The sequence below is a fragment of the Bidens hawaiensis genome, unplaced genomic scaffold, assembly GCF_021521415.1.
Source record: "Bidens hawaiensis isolate Kalapana, Puna unplaced genomic scaffold, B.hawaiensis_p1.1 tig00014466_1, whole genome shotgun sequence".
NCBI lineage: Eukaryota > Viridiplantae > Streptophyta > Magnoliopsida > Asterales > Asteraceae > Bidens > Bidens hawaiensis.
In genome coordinates, this window is record NW_027492259.1 from 410,390 (window position 1) to 428,953 (window position 18,564).

Consider the following 18,564-nt stretch of genomic DNA (forward strand, 5'->3'; position numbering starts at 1 on the left):
CAATGTACATGACTAGATTTAACTGACAAATTTGACGTCCGTTAGTGAAAATGGCGAATAATGCAAGTTTTTTTTATTTTTTAACATAAAATACGATTCCTGACACTTTTTGAGGTAAATCAACCACTAAAAATGGTGTAAACATAAAGGATGAAAAATGTAATTTACCACGATTAAATTAGTTTTGTTTTGTAATTATCTTATTACAATTTAACTAGATTTCCTTTAAAATTATCCATATTGTATTCATACATACAATTCATTAATAATACATTATATCTTACGATGTTTTATTTTTTATAGGAATCGTTGCCTAAAAGCATACAGGTGCTTCCTCGTCAATACCCTTCTAACCGTCAATATCGATAAAACCGTAGCTTGTATTGTGTCATAGACAACATTCCTACCCTATAAGTCTCGTAGAAAGAAGAAATAGAAGATTACTATAATTTGAGCGGAACTAGCTGTCAAATTATCGCTTGATTTCTTTTTGGTGTTTCTTTGTTTAGGTTTATAATATAATATAATTTTTAGAATTATAGTCTAAAAATTATAGCCAATAGACATTATAGTCTTCCAGCCCGTGTTTAATTTTTAGAATTAAATCAACAAAATATATTTTAACAACTTTTTCTAGACAAATGTACAGTACTCGATAAAATATATTTATAGAAAGAGTATGAAAATTACAAGACAAACAACCGCCTCAGTAACATGGCCCTAGGGAAAATTAGGCATGCAAAATAATATAATATAATATAATATAATATAGGTGGCGGAGTGGTATGGAAGAGACTTGACGTTCCATGTGACCCAGTTTTGATTTCTACTCCCAACATTTAGTTTCAGTGGCATCAGAGTGATAATCTAAGACTAGGCGAGTATCTAACGTTCACTAGTTGTATCCTTGAACTGAACGGGTTTTATCTCACTGTATTGTCATGCCTTCGGGTGAGTGTTCATAGGCGTTACCTTAGGTTTGAGTTTTCCTATGATGGAAAGACGAGTGCATCCCGATGTTGTGAATTTAGCCTGTAGGCATTTGGAGGATTCATTGTCTGTTTAAAAATAAAATAAAATAATAATAATAATAATAATAAAGGAAAGTTATCGTACAAATTAAATTAACATGCTAATTGTGAAAATCAAATAGTGTAATTATGCAATTACATCGTTAATTTAACTTGTTAAATTAAATTTACACTACACTATTTGATTCTCACAATTAGCACGTTAATTTAACTTGGATCAATCCAAGTTAAATTAACGTGCTAATTGTGAGAATCAAGTAGCATAATTATGTATAAAAGTAGTGTAATTGCACATGCAATTACTACTGTAATTGCATGCTAATTGTGAGAATCAAGTACACTACTTTTATACATAATTATGCTACTTGATTCTCATAATTAGCACGCTAATTTAATTTGTATGTTAACTTTCGCATAATAATAATAATAATAATAATAATAATAATAATAATAATACATGAATTTGTCTCCCATGGGTCACGAGATTATAAACAGAACATATTAAATAGAAATTAAAGCCGTCGAACTACCATTGCATTGCTCTTTCTGTATATATAGAGCCCATACTCTTCTCACCATTTCTAAACTACACTTCATACTCTTATATATCTCTCGTCTTGAATGGGTAGTCTAGTACATAATAATGAAATATGTCCAGAACCAGATGAAGGCCGAAAATGGGGAATCGAAATGGTTGATCCCGAGTCACTTGTGATGTCGAAAGGAAGCGGAGTCCAGTTGACATGGGACGAGCTTCGAGTTTCGGTTTCAAGCTCTAATGGAAAACATGCATGTAAAAAAAACTTACTTTCTGGTGCCAGTGGCTATGCTAAACCAGGAGAGATTGTCGCCATTATGGGTCCTTCTGGTTGCGGCAAATCTACTCTACTTGATTCTTTGGCTGGTATGTATATGTAACTCTCCATTTTTCTAATAATAGTTTAAACCCATAGGGATGTCAGATCACGAGCAGTGAGGACAACTGATCATATGTGTATACAACATATAAAACAAGAACACATAATATATAAAAAGTTAAAATAATCAACACAAATGTTAGCCAACATCACACTTCTCGGATGTGCAAAAAGAGTTTATTTATTTATTTATTTATTTATTATTTTAACAGCGTTCGGAACCACCCTCAATACTCGGGTAAGCTTTCCTAAAATAGGATGTCAACTGTCCATAGATTTTGATGCCCCAGACCTTACTCATCCCAAAACAACATCAATGAGGAAACTTATCAGTATAGGACAATCCTCTCGAGTCAAGTTTTGAAATTGAGACCTTAAGATCCAGAGCGTTAACCATCACCTCATGTTATTGAACCAAAACGCCAACCTCCACAAAGAGTTTATTTAAGTACTGATGATTCATATATTACTTGATGGCTTGATGCTTGTCACCATATGTATATGTATATAATTTGTAGAAATGCTTGGATTTGTCGCTTCTTTAGAGCATTCACATTCAGTTCCCTATCATATATCTATATATATTATATAGTTACACTAAAAATCACTACATTTTCTCTCTCATTGTCAATTAAAGAATACATTTTTATACTTTTATCATTATCATATTTCTCTCCTTCACTCACAACCAATTTCAAAAAATATTAAAAATATTATACAGCAGTGAAACCTCAAAATTTAATTTTTCCGTATAACATTTTCTCTCTCTTCTACTGACAATTATTTATAATCATACCATATAATTTATAAATTTCTTTCACATATTTTTAAGTAATAGATTGAGAATGCTCTTAAAAACGTCGGAAGTATTTCTAATCATTTTAACTTTTTAAGAAAGCTTTTATATAAATGGGCAGTTCACTACACCTATAATTGGTCAACTCTAAGGAAATGTAACTATGAGTGTGCTTTATGAGTTAGCTACACCAATAACTCAAGGAAATCTAACAATGACTTTAATTTCTAAGAATAGATTGCATGTAGAGTCATGTGAGTTCACTTTTGTTCTTATCCAAGTTCACTTTTCACAACATCGAACTCAAACAAACATTAATTGTCATTATCTGAACTGTCTTTGAGTTAGTTGATATATGTATACACGGAAGTGATGGAACTATCTATTTGTACAACTTTCAAAATATTTATACCCCTACAAATGTCAAAAAAAAAAAAACAAAAAAAGAAAAAGAAAATAATCTAACTAAAATAAAGTTCGTATTTTGGGCTGAATCTCCAAATTTATTAGCTTGGGTGCAAAACTTCCTAGTCAATCACATAAATTTTTTTAACATATGTTTTTATTTATTCTGCATCTTTTCGTCTCTTGTGAAGTTTGAACCCTGGTATTTACTGGGTAACACCAGCACCTTTACCACACTACAACAAATATGATTTTTGTCATTCTACTTTGTTATATTTTGTAATTATTCATTTTTTTCAAACATTTGTTTGTTGGTCATTATTTTATCTTTAGTTTTCTGATTCGATAGTTTTTGGCATTTTATCATTAACTAAGTTTCACACCCGGCGTGTTGCGCCGGGCTGATAAAAAACTGCGCGTTACGGTGGCGCACCCATACGAACTTTGTCGGTATCGCTTTTCAACACCGGAAATAAATGAAAAGAAATAAATTCAACAAACTCATGACGACCAAAGAAAACCTGGGTTGCGGCTGCGAAGCGATGAGAATTCGATGGGTTTCAAAGGTGATGCCAACAAAAATAAAAACATAAACACCGTGGCAAACTAAAGAAAATAATAATAACCAGCGCATTACGGTCGTGACCCGACACAAATTCTGTCGGTTGTGCTAATTATAAGAGCATCTATAACAACAAACACATACAAACCGTCAAGTCATCGCCACACTATATTCCAATTTTTTCTCAAAAACCTCATTTTCTTTCACAACAACAAACCTCATTAAAAAATATTAAAGTTGTATATATGAGAGAGAGAGAGAGAGAGAGATCGCCACATCATTTGTTTGTTTATAGTTTCCTGCAAACTTTAAAGACATATTCTATCTCTACAACAAGAAAATTTGTGACAAAAAAGTTTGTATCTTGGCACATAGATTCACATATTGGGCTCTGTAGCCAATTGTAATTGCTCTAAGAGCTAAAAAGAAAAAGAAAAAAAACAAAGCTGGATCACTAAGGTGCCGCCAAGTGAATTAATAAGTCACCAGCGGCACCAACCCACCGCTTTTAAATCTATGTCTAATTATCAATTTCATTGTAATTCCATATATTATCAAAACGTTTTTAGTTATTCAAAATAGGCATAGAAAATATCATTCACCAACAGGGCCGACATTTTTGAGGGAAGGATGGTTGACGGAGCTTGGCCCGACACCCCACTAGGACCAACTTATATATGTGTGTGTGTGTGTGTGTGTGTGTGAAAAACAATATGTATTGTATATTTAATGTTTAAATCCAATTACACAATCACTTGTCTGGTCTGATGTCAAAGGGGTATGACTTCCAACCAAAAAGTTGTAGGTTCTAGTCCCAGTTAAGACGCTTCTAAGCCTCTTTTTATAGAAAATGTTTTTTACACAACCCAAATCATAACCAAGTAAGTTCATTTAAAAATTAAATTTTTTAAACCCAACAAAAAACCCCTTTTACTTAATGCCTTTTTTTTTGCCTTCGGCCCATAAAATTTTAACAATTTTCGGAGGGCCGTGTTCACCAATATGGTTTTGTTCTTTTGTTTCAATTCTTTTAATGTTAGATCTTCGTTGTTTACAAACACAGGGCGGTTGGATTCAAACGTAAGGAAAACTGGACGAGTCCTAGTAAACGGACGGAAGCTAAGACATACATACGGTACAATGGTATGTGTACAATTCATTAGTGATCAGTCCCAAATGTATTAATTCATTTAAAATGCTCAACTACAGGAAAAGAAAACAATGTGACAATGTACACAAGGTTGCATTTATTTTTCAAGATTCTAACCACTTCTTTGGAAGCTTAAAATGTAAATTTTGAATACAGTTACATACATGGTATTCATGCTTACAGTTCTTTAATATTAGTGTAGGCTTATATGACTCAAGAAAAGGTTTTAACATGGACTTTGACGGTTAAAGAGACGGTATACTACTCAGCTGAGCTGCAACTTCCCAAGTCCATGCCGAGATCCAAGAAGAGGGAGAGAGCGGATAGAATTATACGGGAGATGGGGCTCCAAGATTCCATGAACACAAGAATAGGAGGATGGGGAATCAAAGGACTTAGTGGCGGACAAAAACGACGTCTAAGCATCTGCTTAGAACTCTTAACACATCCTAAACTTCTCTTACTTGATGAACCTACAAGCGGTCTTGATAGCGCGGCGTCATATTATGTCATGAACCAGATTGTTAAGCTCACTCAACAATACCGGATGACGGTTTTAGCAGCCATCCATCAACCTAGTAGTCATGTTTTTGGGCTTTTTAATAATCTTTGTCTTCTCTCTGTGGGGAAAACAATATACTTTGGTCCTGCATTTTTAGCAAATCAGGTAATCTTCATCTTATTCTCGTGAAAAAAGTTGTAATGATTATGATAATAACAAAATCGTGAAGGTAACTAGTTCGTTGTAAAAATCAGTTTTTTGCAGTAAATGGTTTTCCTTGTTCAGATCTACAAAATCCTGCTGATCACTTTCTCATAACTATCAACACCGACTTTGACGAGGTATGTCATAATTGTTCACTCTTTCACATGAATGAGTATTAAGTCATGAAAGACATATGGTCTTGATAAATCATATTTCTAATAAAAGATCAGGTTTATTGTAAAATTTAAACTGTTTGTTTAACTAACTGCTCTTCTTCTCCCGCTTTTAGGACCATGCTAATGGAAATTTAGCCGTTGAGAAAGTAATCGATGTACTTTCGGAATCTTACAAGTCATCTGAGATATATATGGATGTCAAACGCGAAATAGATGATATATGTTCACAGGTAATGATCTCACTATCTGTGTTATATATATTAGCCAAGGTCCACATTGAAGAAATAGTTGATAATGATAGTTTTATATTTTGAAGAAAGGAGGCCTGGCTGAGAAAACCGGAAGCCTGAAAGCTAGTCCGGTTACACAATGTCTGGTGCTTATAGAAAGATCATTATTAAACATGTATCGCGATATAGGATACTACTGGCTACGGCTTGGTATATATATTGCTTTGGGGTTCGCCTTAGGAACAGTCTTCTACGGTCTTGATTCTGGATACAGCTCCTTAAACGTAAGTGATATATCGGAATGCATATATTCAAATTATCCCCCTATGAATTCTAAGAACTGTGTGTTATAATTTACAATGACAGCCTAGGATTTCAATGCTCATGTTTGTCTCTTCATTCCTTACCATCTTGGCCATTGGTGGTTTCCCCTCATTCATGGAGGAAATTAAGGTTTGCTTTATAGTTTATACATAATTCATGTATTCTTGAAGAATAAAATGTGCTTTTAACATATTTTCATTTTTTTTACATCCATTTTGCAACTACATATGTGTAGGTCTTTCAATGGGAAAGATTAAATGGGCACTATGGGGTTGGATCATATGTCATCAGCCACGGGATCTCTTCCGCACCCTTCCTACTTCTCATATCTTTAGTCCCAGGAGCAATAGCTTACTCTCTTGCAGGACTTCAAAGAGAATATGAACAATTCATTTACTTTGCATTAGTGCTTTTCGTGTCAATGTTACTCGTCGAATGCATGATGATGATTGTAGCTACCGTTGTCCCAAATTTACTCATGGGCATAATATCAAGTGCTGGAATCCAAGGCTTGATGATACTAAGTGCGGGATTTTTTCGATTGCCAGATGATCTAGCTCATGTGTTCTGGAAATACCCTATGTACTATGTGTCATTACATAGGTATGCGTTACAAGGATTGTACAAAAACGAGTTTCAAGGTCTTGAGTTTCCTGAGTATTTGGGAGGACCTCCTACTCTTGATGGCGACGTGATATTGAAGAGTATATTGCAAGTCGAGATGGGATACTCTAAGTGGGTCGATCTTGGAATATTATGTGGAATGGTGATTGTGCATAGAGTTTTACTCTTCTGTATTATCAAGACAACAGAGAGGATGAAGCCTGTTATTAGAACTTTCTTGATCAAACAAGACACGATACAAATGTTTACATCGAGCATCTGTTTATAGTTTTCCTCATGGCAATTAACCATCCCTGGCGGTTATATAACGACCTTGGCGGTTATATAACTACCTGGTAGTTATATAACTAACTTATAACCGCCTAATATTTACATCAAGACCCCCTAACTTACAAATGTTGCATTAAGCAACCTAAACTATACTTTATACTAATTACAAAATTAAACCGCAACATTGTATCAAACTTGGTCACACAATTAAGGCCAACATTCACCCCCCCCACCCACCCCAATTGTTAATCCAAGTTTGAGTCTTCTTCACTTGGTCTTAATCCGTCTTGTCTTTTCCTGCATCTTAATGATTATGTAAATGGACTTCCTTCCTTGAAATTCTTCTCTATTTCCATGCGAACACCTTGTGCAACCCTCGACCAAAACGCTTTTTGATCGGATTCCCTTCAGCCTCATGCCGAACTTTAGTTCTCCCCGGTTAGATTGCATGTGGAAGTTCTAGCCACCATAATTAACAACCGAACACCAGTCAGTCACCCCTGAACCATTGACTTCCTGCGTTTTAATACATTTGGATTCAAACATCCTTTAGGACGCCGTCTGCGTGATTAGAACAAAACACCGGGATTTCAACCACCCTCAGTGATGTTCTATTTTCCAAACCTGAATTCAAAACACATCCTCTGCACATCAATACCCGCAGCCTCCTGCCGCCTTTTGATGTTACCACACCATTGTCGCTTCCTGGCCACCGTCGATGACCACTAAGTAAGCCTCACCTACTCTGATTCGGTCTTAATGAACGAACCACCGTCGTTCTCACCGCCGCTACATTTTTTCACCATATCACAACGCAGCCACCACCACAAGTCACATACAACTTGTTAAAACTTGAACCGATTATAACCGTCACCAAAACATCGCAGCCATCCTCTTCTATATTCTAAATTCGTTTCACCTTAACACCAAGTCTTTGCTGTTCAAAACACGCAGCAAACCTCGCCACTCGATTTTCGGTTCTTCAAGAACCCCATTAACCGCCACTGAATTCTTGATTGAAGTTTCAATATAATGATCTTGGATCTTTTGAGTGTTCTTAATCTTTCCCAAACTTAACATTCTGGTAACCGGTCTTTCCTCTTGAACCTTAATGTCTTCTCACTCGCGGCACTGGCAACACCCTTGCCCTTCCTTGCGATCTCATCCATTGTTATGCCTGGTTCACTTATGAAAGATTCCTTGTAACCATCAACCAAAATCCCTGGTTGAACACCCTTCGGTCTTCCTCTTGAACCCTATTGGCTTCTCACTCGCGACACTCAACACCCTTGCCCTTCCTCGTGATATCATCCATTGTCATGCCCGGTTCACTCATGAAAGATTCCTTGTAACCATCAACCGAAATTCCTGGTTGAACACCCTTCGGTTTTCTGCCAAATCTTGGCCCTGCTGATTTCATTAAACTGTCGAAACTTCCATCGCTTAAATTATGGGAAACGTCAAGATCAGAAAACCATGTGGTTCTGATACCAATGTAGGACTCAGGAGATCATGATTCAACCAACAATCAAGAACATAACACAAAGAATAATAACAAACAAGGGAGTAACCCGAAACACAATCTTTATTGATCGAACAAGACACGATACAAGTGTTTACATCAAGCAACTATATATAGTTTTTCTCATGGCGTCCGATTAACCACATCTGGTGGTTATATAACTACTTGGTAGTTATATAACCAACTTATAACCGCCTACAATTTATATCAAGACCCCCTAACTTACAAATACTGCATAAAGCACCCTAAATTATATTTTATACTAGTTATATATATATATATATATATATTAAAAACTAAAGATTCCTCCCCTCATAAATTCACTATTCATCAAATTATCAAATGTATAAAATAGGAAGCCTTTTGTACAAATGTTTAAAGCATTCTTTATAATTTTTTGTTTGCAATTAGTGATACTCTAATTGTATTGTGTATTTTTGTTCATAGGTTTTTTTTTATGAGATTTTAGCTTTGGACTTTGAGATCTTTTTGCTACATTAACAATCAAATTTATTCACAAGGTTCTTTGTAACTTAAAAGACTATTGTTTTACAGTTTACACGTTTAGATAATCACTTGATGTAGTGGCAAGTATGTTTATGTTATTATCCACTCTTTTTGGTCGGCTTTTATCTGTTGTGAATTAACATACCGATTGCTAGTACCAAACTGGTAATTAAACGAACCAAATCGATACAAACCAAGCGTGTCTACTTGGTTTTCTTTATCTACAATCGTCATTTATTGTATACCCACGCGCTGCAACGCGTGGGTACAAAAGCTCGTTACAAAATTAAGCTACAACATTGTATCAAACTAGATCACACATTACGGCCAACATTCATCTCATTTCCAAACCGCCACCACCACTTTGCAAGTAAGGCAAAGTTAGATTCGCAAAGCAACCCTAGCTGAGAACCCCACTATTAACCGGAGCCGTAAAATTTTGACAATACCACCTAATTTATTCTTGCATCCTCCTCAGTAAAATAGTAAATGAAAATTAAATTACATTCAATAATAATTAATGTATTTTTGAAGCCCAATTGTATATTAGTTTTTGCATATTATTATTATTATTATTATTGAATAATTTTGTTAAAATCATTAGTACATGTAATACAATTTTCCACCAATACGATGTAATAAAAATTTAAAAATTCATTGAATTTTTTACCAAACTAGTGTTGGTGAAAAAAGTATTTATCATTTTGATGTTTTATGAAAACTATTTACCAAACTAGTGGTTTTATTTATGTTCCGGTCGTTCATTTATGTTCATGAACGTTCGTTTATTTATGTTCATTTATGTCTATTCATTTATGTTCGTTTATGTATTAATAGAAAATAGTTAAATATTATCTAGATAAGTCATCTGTTTAAAGGTTTTATATTTGTTAATTTGTGTTCATTTAGGTGTTTTCATTTAAGTTTGTTTATGTTTGTTTGTGCTCATTTACATTTGTTCATGTATGCTCGTTTATCTTTATTCAGTTATGTTCGTTTAGATTTTAAACAAACGAACACAAATGTCCCTTTTTATATAAACGAACATGAAAATAAATATTTGTTCGATTAAGTGTCTGTGTTCTTTTAAAGTTAAATGAAAGAACACGAACATGCCATTTTCTTGTTCATTCGATTCGTTTACATTCTTTCATTATTCACATTGACGAATACATTAGTCTCAATCTCTAGGTTTTGCCGATTTTATTTGTGTTCGTTTGTGTTCGTGAACACATTAATTTTCTTAATGAACGAGCATAAACATAAAATCTCGTTCGGTAAGTGTTCGTGAACCGTTCATGAACACATTATTTTCTTAATGAACAAACATGAACAAGGCCTTGTTCGTGTTCGTTCGGTTCGTTTACAGCCCTAATTTTGCGTATATGTTATTTCATGATGTTGTATTTAGTACTTGCTATTGTCATCTAGTAATTTATCTTATATGGTTTTTATGATGCATGTAGTACTTATTTTTACGTTTTCATGACTTTTTTTTTATTAGTGGTGATTTTTTAATTATGTAATTTTGAAACTGTCACTAGCACACACTAGCACTATATATTTTTGTATGATGCTTTTTGATACAAGTCCGTTATAAACCCGAGGGTTTGCACTCTTGATACAATAACTATTACTAAAATTTTTATTAGATATGGTTGTTGTAATTATAAAGAAAGCCAATTAATGATATTTTTTTTAACTTGTTCATCTTTTTGATAAAGGAAAATCAAGAACTATATTATCAGATGTTGTCATCGTTGCACAGTTATTTCACTAGGCCCCAATACTAATCGTATTTACGTGTGAATGTATTCGTATTTTCTCCACAATATAGATATTTGTTGCATTTATTTTACCCGATGTACGTCTACCATTCTTTGAAATACCGTTGAGACCTACCATCTTAACTCAAAAACCAATAGACATCAAGTGAGACTCTCTCCTCACCACAAATATTTAAATCAATTAATGTGAATGTTCTAGACGGCATTAACTTGACAAGTCAGAGAGTAGATTTGCGTACAGGAGAGTCTATATTCTATTTCTGTCCAACACCGGTCTATATACGAACAACCCTACGTTGCCAATCAGTCTATATTCAATACAGCACCGGTCTATATATGATTATATGAACCCCACGTTACTAATCAGTCTATATTGTATATACAACACCGGTCCATACAAACAGCCCCACCTTACCAATCAATCCCGTTTTAGTTGATGTGATTTGATGGTATATGGGCACAATAAAGGCGGCAATTCCTGACCCAGCTCCGAGCACGAACCGAACCCGCCATAACAAAAATTAATAAGTTTTTGGGTCGGTTGACATGAAACAGATCAACCCGAACACGGCCCATTTAAGAGTTTTAGAGAAGTTAAATTGTGATTTTACAAAGTGGCGGAAATTTGTTTCCTGTGAGTTCAGGATTTTTCAATGCTCGAATTTTCGGAGACAAAGCTTTTGAGTCGGGCCAAGTCAGGTCAGATAAATAAAATGTCATGTCACTAACATAACAAAAGTGCATCGCCAATATTCAAAAATATACAAAGTTATTATAAATAAAAATATATATTATATATTATAATTCAAAATTTTTTTATTAATTGTTAATTGAGTTAGGCTTATAAAATTATAAGCCCATTAATATTTTTGATATTGTATATTAATCTATATACTAGTATTTTTATCCGCCCATTTTTAATTTTTATTAAGTAATTTTTATAGTTTTTTTAAAGCATTTATATTTTATAAAAAAAGTTATTTACTAAAAAAAAATTTAACTACGCTTTTCATAATAAATGGAGAGGAGCAATTTAAACATTTTGGATTAAGACGGGACCCGACCACATAAAACTAATATTATAATAGCATAATGAGCTAATACTCAGTGATGACAGACAGATCAGAATTTTATTCACATAGGGTCATTGTTATGTTTCATTTTTATACAAATGTATATGAAAATTACGGGTTGGTTCGGCTCTAGTAAGAAAATACTTTGACTTTAAGCCTAACACTTGAGATAATAGAAGACCAAATTGCTTGAAATATTTGCCTCTGCATTGTATCATTCCAATCCCATAAATAAGACAATTACAAGTAGTTTACAACGACCGCCATATTTGATTTTAGAATCAAGTAATGTGATCAAATTGCTTGAAAAATTTGCCTCTGCATTATATCGTTTCAATCCCATAAATAAGACAATTGCAAGTACTTTAAAAACTGAATACATAAAATATTAAAAGAAATTACAATATTCGACATGGAGGTGTGAATGTCGAAAAAACCAAGTCATAGTCTCCCACATATAAATGTGTCAGGCACTTAAAATAATTAAATAAAAACAAAAAGGTTATCTTCTTCTCTACCAATACTACCACCATAGTTTTAGACTTTCAGTTGAAGAAAAAATCCAATGTCTTCATTTTTCTTTTTGTTCATCGATCTAAAGAGTTAATGCTTACAGTCCTAAGCAATAGAAAGGTTCGTCCTTGAATCAATGAGTTCGAATATATATTTTTTAATTATAATCGGTTCGCTCGTCCAAAAAAATGGGTTCGCTTGTTAACACGACGCTATAGGCTATATATAAAACCAATAAAAGAGTGGTTTCGGCCGAACCCAATGGGTTGTGTATACCTCCGCCACTGATTTTACATATGAGAAATGTTAAAGTTAAATATTTTGATTTTAAATTTTCATATAAGTATTAACTTTTAAAAATAAAGTTATTGTTCTTTTTAAACTTTTTTTTTATCTATTATTCACTGCCAACATTTTTATTTTATTAGTTCTGATTGTCTATTTTCTAACTATTCTCATTCGCTTATTCTAATCACGAGTTAAACATGTAAGCCCAAGTTTATTAATCAGGAATAAGAGATAAATACACAAAAACAATTAAAAATATCACAAATTACAAAAAATGTCTTGTACTAATCGGAATTAACTGTTTAAATTGTTCACTAGGTATTACACATATTCATAAATGAACGTAAAATGGGTCGACGTGAACTCTAATTTAAACGGGTTGACATGACACGAACAAATATATGGGCCTGATTAAGGTTGAAGAATCTCAACACACCAACCTGTTAATCAAAAACCATCAACATGCCAAACCGACACAATTGACACCCCTAAATAAACCTCAAGTAGAGCTACTGACAAACCATGATAATAACTATAAGCACAAATACTTTAACACGCATAGTGACCCAATCAATGATGTATCCTCACATTCCAACACCTCTTTAGAAGGTGAAATGGATGATTCTTCTCCCGAAAGCATTCCAATACGCACAAGATGTATAAGTAAATTATACGAAAACACTTAAAATCCGATACGCACATGAGTCTCTTGCCAGTCTTTACGTTGATTCAGTCCCCATGAGGTTTAATGAGGCCAACAAAGAAAAGAGGAGGTCGAGAACTTGAAACAATATATAGGAACTACTTGACTTGCCCCAACATCAAAGACATATAGGAACAAATGAATATACATGACAAAGTTTAATTAAAAATGCGAACTAGATAAACATAAGGCTTGATTGGTAGTAAACAGGGATTCTCAAAATATGGTATCGATTATCAAGAAATACTTGCTTCGGTTACAAGATTCGAGACAGTTCGACTAATCATTGCTCTTGCAACACAATATGGTTCGGAACTCCATCAAATGGCTGTTAAATTAGCATTCTTGAATTGATATTTAAACGAATGAGTTTGCATACAACAACCAGAAGCTCATATCAAAGAAGGAGAAGAACATAAAGTACGCTTACTTAAAAGAGCTTTATATGGGCTAAAACAAGCTCCTCGGGCTTAGTACAGTCAAATTGACATTTATTTACATATATAACAATGGGTTTCAGAAATGTACCTTTGAGCACAAATTGTTTATAAAGCATTCAAACGAGTCTCTACTATTAATTTTCTTGCATGTTGACGATCTCATTATTACCATCAATTCACAGAGTGAGTTATTAAATTTTAAAACTTCCATGCATAAGAAATTTGAAATGGCCGGCTTAGGGATTCTACATTACTTTCTCAATGTGGAAATTAGATATAATCAAGATCGGCATAACTATTATGTCTTATGTCAGCAGAAATATGTTAATGGGTACCTAACAAATTTAGATTAATTGATTGTTCACTAGCTACTATACACCTATGGAGTATGGTACCCGATTGACAAAAAACAACTTGGAAGCCGATTTAGATACCGGACTTAATTTATAGAAGTTAGGTTGGTAGCCTCATGTACTTACCAACACACGCACATATATAATGTTTAGTATCAATTTTTGAAGGACCAAAACGAAGCTTCATTTCATCGACCTTAAAATAGATACCATTAATCAATCTATCTATCAAACTTCTGATTTTTAAGTCCTTGTTCAATATTTTGGTCACAATATATCCCCTTATCAGTGAATGCGGTTAGCATATATTATCTAACCGTCACATACCAAAAGGGCTTGTAGTCCAATGGTATCAAATTCTTTGATAAGGCGGGGTCCTTTCCAAATAAGAGTTAAGCCCATAGTTAACAAAAATGTTGTAATAATTTGCGGTCAGGAAAAAAAAAATCCAAACGTCACATTGTGGATAAGTGGAATAAAGAGACTTCTCACTAGAGGTGTAAAAAAAATGGTTTAGGATCGGTTTTAGACAAACCGAACTGAACCGGTTTTACCCAAACCGACCCAAACCACTAGTTTTATAATTGGATGTAAAATTACCCATATTCACTTTTAGAGGCTGGTCCATGGGCATGTATATTGGGCCGATGAAACATTGCTACATGAGCCACTTACGTAAGGTTATAGACCTCCTGGGCCCTGGCCAGTTTATACTCATCTCTAAATAGAGGTGCACAAATCGGGTTTTTCAAATACCCGGATTTGGATAAGGAACCAGGTTCGGGTATGATCGGGTATTGGAAAATCAGATATTGGTAATACCCGGGTCGGGTTCGGGTTCGGGTCCGGGTATTGTCTCTAAAAACCATACCCTATGCATCGGGTTCGGGTCAGGTATGAAACCGGGTATTTGAATACCCTATTTCCGGGTATTAAAAAAAACCTATTTTTGGGTTTTTTGGGGTTTTTTTCCGAGTTTTTTTCATGTATAGATTGGATTTTTTTAAGGGGTGACAATTTTTAGCGGTAAGTATTTTTCGGGTAATGTCGGGTATAGATCAGGTATTTGAAAAACCTGGTTTTGGGTATCGGAAAAACCCGGTTCCGGGTATGTGACCGGTTCCGGGTTACGGGTATTACTGAGTATAAATCGGGCCCGGTTCTGGGTACGTGTTTTGGTACTAAAATGCATACCCTATCCGTACCCTACGGGTAGAGTCGGGTACGAGTATTAAAAACCCGGGTATAAAAAAACCGGTGCCAGGTATTTTTTCAGGTCCGGTTCCGGATTCGGGTTTTTTTTGCACCTCTATCTCTAAATATGACTATAGTATTTATTTGGAATTTTGATATTTATAACCCATAGAGAATAACGTCTTTATTTAATTTAAAAATTAAAAGGGCTTTGATCAACACATGGATTAGCCCATGCATGCACGTGAACTGGCCATATTGTCAACAATTGACCTGCCTTTATCCGTAGCCCACCCACCAAACAAGTTTGATCCATCGGGCCACCACCCACCAAACCTTCTATCTCATCCTTATACGTGGGTCAAAATTTATAGAACTCTACTCTCGTTTATTCAATCGATATCGTAATCAAACATGTAATTTAGTAAAACTTACTTACGGGAAACCCGATCTTTTATGAGGATGAGAGAGATTTTGATTGTTGTTCTTTAAGGTCTATATATTACTAGTGATCCATGATTATGATTGATGATGATGATTAGTTATGAAACTTCTTATATTCTCTTCATAAAGACATCTAAAGGGAAATCATAAATTCCTTATAACTTATTATAATTACTTCCATCAAGTATATATTGAAAACTTGTAGTTATGTCAATTTGATTAACTTTAATTAAATGAGCATGTTATAATGATGGCCACATAATTAGATTATTTCAAACATTCTCTCGCCTGACCGAGTGATCATTTACAATGAGTATACATGTAAGGTTTGTCAAGTTAAACAGTTATCAGGTTTCATGTTGACTATAGCTAGTAGTTATAGTCATTCAAATTGAAATTAATTTGAGACCCGCAACAATCATACTAAAGTTTCAACATAAAGCACTTGATCCTTAAACCAAAATGACTGAAATATATCCTTAAATGTACAATATTTAATTTGTACAACTTCGTTTATAGATCGTTAATTGTACATATACGTTATTATAAACAAAAATAAACATTCGAAGATTTATAATCATTCATACACATTATATGATCGAGTTTAGGTATAGATGTTTGGTAGATGGATTGACTATGGCAAGTAGTTATATAGTTTTTAAAAGATTGGGTTTTGCGATTCAAAAAGGGGTAGCGGCGCAGTTTGTTGCCCGCTTGCCTTCTGTTTCGATGTAATCCAAAAGGTCTTTAAAGATTATTGATATACTTAACCCACATTAGGCCAGACTTAAATGATGCTGTTGGTCTCGTGACTTGGTTCATGCAATCTCCATCAAAACTTCATCTTGAGGCAACCAAAAGAGTAGTAAGGTGCATTGCAACCACACCCACCTTTTGGAATCAAACTGATTAGGTTCACGGATATTGATTGGGCCAGTTGTGTGTTCTCCATTGGTAGTGGTTGTTGGTTATTTTGGTGCTATTGGATTAACTTGTCAATTGAGGAAATAACGTTAGAGATTAAACGAGTTAGGTGACGCGGGAGTGCGGGCTCGATTTAATCCTATAGGTTATTTGGGCTTTATAATGCACTGGGTTTGTTATTTATTCACTTGGGCTTAAGTGGTATGTGAAGTGGGCTTAATTAATGTTTGGGCTCATGTGATAATTGATCAAAATAAATTGATAGATATTTCCTGGTAACTCTTGATCGCAAAAAGATAGAACAGAGAGAACAACGGTTACTTGGTTCTCTTTGGATCTTCATCAAGAACAATCAAAATCCAATTCCATTAACAAAAATCTCTGTCTTATCTGATAAATTATTGCGTGTAACCCGCAAATAGGTTTATCTGGAAGTGATTCACGATTCAGAGATTAATCCAGACAATTATTCAAGAAACCAAGATTGAAATCAAGATTACAGGTTTGCATCATTGATTGAATTCATCATCCAGGTGCGCAAATATACAACAAAGATAAACCTATTAGGGTTTGTTTTGGTCATCGGTTATTAATTGCACAATTTGGTGGTCTCATGAATTATTGTTTGGGAAGTACCGAAGGGTATTGGAATTTAGTATCTTGGGTTCCAATTGATTCCATTGCATATACCATGTTATTATAAAAATATGTATGCAATGAAAATTTTGTTTCAATATATCTGATGATAACTGTCATAAACAATTCATAATTAACTAATTGATTTTGACCACTAACTTTTGGATTTATTTACATTAATTTTGGTCAACGTGATCTTGGTTCCATTTATATTTGATTTCTGGTATCTGGTATGCAAGTACGGGACTTTATATTTAAATATTCTCAATTGGATCTAGAATTGTGGATGGGTTGTACGATTCAATTCAACATTTTGTTCGTTTGGTTTTGATTATGTCGTAGCTCTATAATTCGGATTAGGTTTATCGTTGTATGAACTGCATTGCTGATATTGACCCCAAAAAATAAACGGTAGGTACAGCTAGGCCGTGAACAGCCAACCATCGCACTGTAAAAATTGGATAGGTTCGATCTATGGTCATTGAGGCCTCCTAAAAAGATCTACTAAATTCATCGAGTTGTTCCAAAGAATCAAAACGGCCGGTGATTAATGGAATTCCTTGTCGGTTCTCTGTGAAATACTCGTTTGGCCGAGGGCTTCCAAACACATCGTAAGCTAAACCAGTGCTGACGAATAACCAACCCGCAATGAATAGGGAAGGTATAGTAATGCTATGAATGACCCAGTAGCGAATACTGGTAATATTATCAGCAAAAGAACGTTCTCCCGTGCTTCCAGACATGCTGAGCTCCACATATTCTTGTACAGTCAAAAGGGGATCGATTCCATATATGTAAATTCACTGAAAAATCTTTGTGAGATCGTCAATATTGTACCGAGGGCGTCTTTAGAGTATACCGAATCAGTATAGCTATCCTTCTTCTGACACAGCAATGCACTTTCAATAAGTATTGGAAAAAGGTGCTAAATAATTTCTTTTTTGTTGTTTGTCGATGTAAAAGAATGTCCCATTCAATAGAAAATTATT

The 18,564-nt window shown here is 34.3% G+C and overlaps 1 protein-coding gene across 1 annotated transcript; it reads left to right on the plus strand.

Moving 5' to 3' along the window:
* Nucleotides 1–1,548: 1,548 nt before the first annotated feature.
* LOC143546820 (ABC transporter G family member 1-like) lies at nucleotides 1,549–7,189 on the plus strand. The gene is made up of 8 exons (XM_077038397.1): nucleotides 1,549–1,935; nucleotides 4,775–4,854; nucleotides 5,064–5,528; nucleotides 5,618–5,704; nucleotides 5,857–5,973; nucleotides 6,060–6,257; nucleotides 6,340–6,426; nucleotides 6,533–7,189. The coding sequence occupies exons 1-8, from the start codon at nucleotides 1,653–1,655 to the stop codon at nucleotides 7,187–7,189; spliced, it is 1,974 nt and encodes a 657-aa protein (XP_076894512.1). The 5' UTR covers nucleotides 1,549–1,652.
* Nucleotides 7,190–18,564: the final 11,375 nt, after the last annotated feature.

What these genes read in the sequence shown, in the direction of transcription:
- LOC143546820 (XM_077038397.1), top strand. Translation starts at nt 1,653, where the DNA reads ATGGGTAGTCTAGTACATAATAATGAAATATGTCCAGAACCAGATGAA. An exon ending in CTGCATTTTTAGCAAATCAG is followed by an intron (nt 5,529 to 5,617) that starts GTAATCTTCATC and finishes TGTAAAAATCAG; the next exon opens with TTTTTTGCAGTAAATGGTTT. An exon ending in CATTCATGGAGGAAATTAAG is followed by an intron (nt 6,427 to 6,532) that starts GTTTGCTTTATA and finishes ACATATGTGTAG; the next exon opens with GTCTTTCAATGGGAAAGATT.